Below are 4745 nucleotides of genomic sequence, written 5' to 3' on the forward strand. Positions count from 1 at the left end.
TATATATATGCCTACCTAGCTTTCTTTCTGTCTTTGGTTTATGAATTCTATATAATTTTTAGTTAAAGATGTTTGTTTTTTTATTTAAGTATTACAGTTAGTTTCGGCTATTATTTTTATTATTATTATTTTTTTTTCATTGTAGATGTTTTTAAAGCTTGCTCCACGTCACATTAAGGAAGACTTGTCTTAGATACTGGAGTTATTCTAATAAAATATCTTTACTTAAAGTTAGTACCATAAGAACTTTCCATGTGTCTGACTGAAATGGAAAAAAATAGCGAAATTTAAAAAACGAGAAAACATGAATCACAATAGAATTGTAGATGTAAAACAACCATTTTTTCCTTAAAATTCTCTACAGACTTTCCTGTCATTTTTTCTAAAAGGATAACATATTTATTTACTTCTTGGCAGACATAGTTTTTGCTTTAAATCCATACGGTTTGATAACCTAATACTATGCCTGGGTATTTTTTTAAATATATCTTTTATTTGAGAAGTAGTCATTATTCCATTGCTTAATTCTAATACAGAAACTGTTATCTGTTGATTATCATGTTTTTTGTATTGGTTTAGTGAGCTTGTCTTCAAATGTGTTTCTTTCCATGACTCAATCCTCATGAGAAATAGATATGATACACTTTATAACGAATCATAGTTGTATCAGAAACTTGCATAAAGTCATAGTTGTATCAGAAGACATGAATCGGTGATTGTTCCATCGCAGCACCATTTATTATTTTACAATAAAACGTCCTCATTTGCTATGTGTGTTAATGAATACACTTATTGTGTTTTATGCTAAACATGCATATATGTTTGATCAATTGATTATATATATATTTGTATATATAAAGTATTATAGTAATAATATTAGGGAATAAAAGCTTATTCCAACCTTACAGGCAAATATCGGTATAATATTACACCGGGTTTCGTAATATATATGTATATAACTAATTTAGAGATGAACCACCACACGGGTTCTTAGTTGACTAGAGTGGTGGTTCGTCTCTAAATTAGTTATATATATAATCAAACCTTTGCTAATAACTAGGAACTTCTGATGGTTCCCAATATCCATTTCTGTGCCGAGGCCTTACGTTGCTTACATCAGTCAATCCCGTGAGAAAAATTTCCCCAAAATCATACCCCGAATAAAAAAAAAAGATTAACAGAAAGGAAAGGGACAGTTGATAATGCATTCATAGATAAACTCTAAAAAATAACGGCCATGAATACTGACGCGCCTTTAATCTTAGATCTACCCATTCAGGGTTGATCTGGATCTAAACAACAACCTGTTTAAGCTCATATATATTGCTTTTCTCAATTTCCCCAATTCCTCTTTGTCATAACCGATAGTGGTTGCTATTAAACCAGGTATTTAGCTTTTTAATGCCATCTCTGGAAATTCATTTGTTGATCTATTTTATTGTTCCTAACATAGAATAATAACCAGAAAGAGATTACATTAAAGCAAGAAAATAGTTTCTTGAGGAAATATTCTGGAAGTTTTCAAAATCTTTTCCATGTAATACTTTTTCATAGGTTTGATTTCATTGAGGGCAATTTATTCTTTAATCATCTTGTAATTTTTTTAATAATAGGCTTTGGTCCTGACATCTTGTGGACCCAAATTTTAGGGTACTATATCTAAGTCACTATATGAAGTTAGACATCATGCACCCTAAAATTAAACATATTGTTGCGCTCTTTTTTGGATCACTCTAACGTTGTTATTTTACATTTATTTAAAGAAAGTCTACATAGACATTTCCCATGCAATTAGTAGATCATCTGACAAATGTCTTGTTGTATTCAGTCATCTCCCTTCATGATCTGTGTTCAATTCCTGCAAAGGTCAATTTAGAGTTTTGTTTTATTTTAATTTTAATTTTTTTGGAGGTTGCTAAAATAAACTTACCAGTCAAATACTGGAGTCAACCATATCACCCTCACCCCCACCCTTGCTTTCTACCATCAGAGAAATTTCAGAAGTTTTTTTTTTTTTTTCACCTTTTACTGGTGTCAGAGATCGTTATTTGTTGAAATAGACAGGCAGAAGGAAATTGATGAACAGATGTAAGAACGTTGTTCTGGGAGAGAAATAAATTAGCATGTGATGTAAATTAATAGAGTAAATACGTCAAGATTGAAGCAAGCAATGTTGATGTGTTAATTAATGTTTCTCTCTTATGATGATAAGATTTATTTATTAATTTTATTTATTTTTTACATGTTAAAACTGTTCCTTAACTAAATTCATTTCTAAAGTTTGCTTTCTATTACATTTGTATAAATAAAATCTTTATATATATAAAAAAGAATTTTTGCCATAAAATCTTAAGATAAAGGTGTAAATCAAAGTGAGGTTATACAGCAGCTTGTCACTGACTGCTACACATTGTGTGTAAATATATATGTATACGCATATATATATATTGTATGTGTTAGGTAGCAAAACATATATATACCTAGTTATTTGTTCCTTTAATGTTGTAATTATTTCCTTTGGAGGTTCACTGAAACCTTGTGCCGTTTCAAACTGTATCGCTCAAAACCGCCATTTTCTTATGTGCTTCAGATTCTATAACTGCTGAAGGAAGCTCTGGCGGGGATTCATATCAGTGGGAAAGGACGAGGCCATCTATTATTGGTATATGCTCTTTCTACACTCGCCCATTCCACTCTAAATCAATCACTTTCTGTCTATAACTCAGTTTGTTTTTTTTTGTTTGTATTTTTGTGTGATTATTATATCATCATTACTTTTTTTTTTTTTTATTATTATCCACATGCCAAAAACAAAAAAATAGTAAGCTGCATAGAAAATATTTATGATGATGATGAGGATGATGATGATGATGATGAGGATGATGATGATGAGGATGATGATGATACTAACAGTGTTTGACAAATGATTATAACCTCACCATATCTTGACACATACTTTTGTATTCACAATATATTCTTTTTGCATAGCATCTGTCTCTCCTTTCTAAGTTTACATTTCTAAGTCTCTACTAGAGTTCTTGATTATACACCGAGCTGTAGGGCTGGGGTCTTGTTAAACACATATAGATGGATATATATATCCTCTCACTATCCTCTTCTTATAGCTTCTCTCAACACCCTTTCGTCTCTCCCTCTTTGGATGCTCATCACTTTCACTTTCACCTGTTCCTTTTCCTTCAAACCTTTCACCCTTACCCTTTTAATGTGGAGTAATCCTGGATCTTTCCTGCACAACCTATCTCATCATCCTTACCAATCTGTTCTACCCTTTCTCACAAACCCCTGCTGCTAAATCCCTTCCATACTCTCTTCCCAGTAGTGTCTTCTCTGTTACTCTCTCCATTGCCACCCTCTCACAACCATAAACCTCCTCTCTTTATATTTAAAACCCTCTCTCTTTCACCTCAACTAAAATCATCACACTCTTCCCCTTATTCTTCTTTAGGCACTTTAGTCATGCATGTCACATGACAATCTCTCTCAAGCTGGTGCCATGTAAAGAAACAGCAAAAAAAAAAAAAGGCAGTACACTCTGTAAGATGGATAACATTAGGAAGGGCATCCAGCTATAGAAACCCCTGCCAAAACAGACATTAGGGCATGCCGCATTCCTCAAATTTATCAGGTCTTCTCAAACCATCAAACTCCTGTCAGCATGGCAATCAGACATTAAATAATAATAATAATAATAATGATATATAGACTTGTTACTTGAATTATATAGTTGATATTCTGAAGTATAGAAATGATTGGAGGATCACATCAATAAAGTTGCCTAGCTTATTAATTCTGTACAACCTAATGAAGAATAGTATTACTGATTCCTTTGAACAAAGTGACAGGGTTCATTTGATGTGGATAGTTTTCATCTTATACTACAACTAGTTATACTACTGTATTAATGTCTATATCAACGATTGTTTCTGACACATAAGCTCAATCAGTTTTATGTACAGCTTTTAAGACCAGATTAATTGACTCTTCAAGATGTTTTTACAGCATTTTCAGTGTTTAGTGCGCAAGACGATTGGAAACTAAACTGTAGTAGAGAGCATGATCTTTTTATTTGTAAAAGACTGTTTTCTGCTCAGTAATCATACTTAGCATTGAGGTTTTTGGGGTCTTTTTTATTTTTTTTATAGAATAGGGTTAAAGAAATTATGTGTCCTAAAATTATAAATATATAAATGGTGGTGTGGTAAAAGTTTGTAAGAATAATAGTTAGTAAGGAAGTTGATGAGATTTCTAGAGCAGGAAGGTTATTAGTTAAAGAGTAAAAATTTATCTGGTAAGTATTCTTGGACTTCGGTTGTCATTGGCTTAATAGATGACTTGACAAAGTTGTTTTTTCCTTCAGAAGTATGTTGATTCCATTTTTTTCTTCTTATAACTGATTGATCATGGTTTCAACATCTTAAGAAATTGTGGAGATCTCCAAATAGGGGGGGGGGGTTCAAAAAAGGAAAAGAAAAAGCTAGAAGCCATGTAGTTTAATGTCCACAACAAAACTACCAGTGGTTTCTCATGAATCTATTTGTCCAGCTCATTGGATCAAAGTCAGAGAATGTTGTTTAATTTATTATTTTTTTCCGGACAATATTATTTTGAGTGTTATGAGCTGGTGACTAATGATTTCATAAATGAAAATCTATACAAGATTTTTAAGAAAAGAATATACTGAAGTTGTTATTTATCTTCTCCAAAAGGCACAAAGCTTATGAGTA

The 4745-nt window shown here is 31.9% G+C and overlaps 1 protein-coding gene across 1 annotated transcript in view; it reads left to right on the top strand.

The window, feature by feature from the left end:
* The window catches only part of LOC106876393 (transcription factor 7-like 2), a 79055-nt gene that overhangs the window by 62407 nt on the left and 11903 nt on the right, over positions 1–4745 (top strand). Inside the window, exon 8 of the mRNA XM_052968454.1 lies at positions 2591–2662. Within this exon, the coding sequence (XP_052824414.1) occupies positions 2591–2662 (72 nt within the window). The remainder of the gene's footprint in view (positions 1–2590; positions 2663–4745) is intronic.

Source organism: Octopus bimaculoides, chromosome 6 (assembly GCF_001194135.2).
Source record: "Octopus bimaculoides isolate UCB-OBI-ISO-001 chromosome 6, ASM119413v2, whole genome shotgun sequence".
Classification (NCBI taxonomy): Eukaryota; Metazoa; Mollusca; class Cephalopoda; order Octopoda; family Octopodidae; genus Octopus; species Octopus bimaculoides.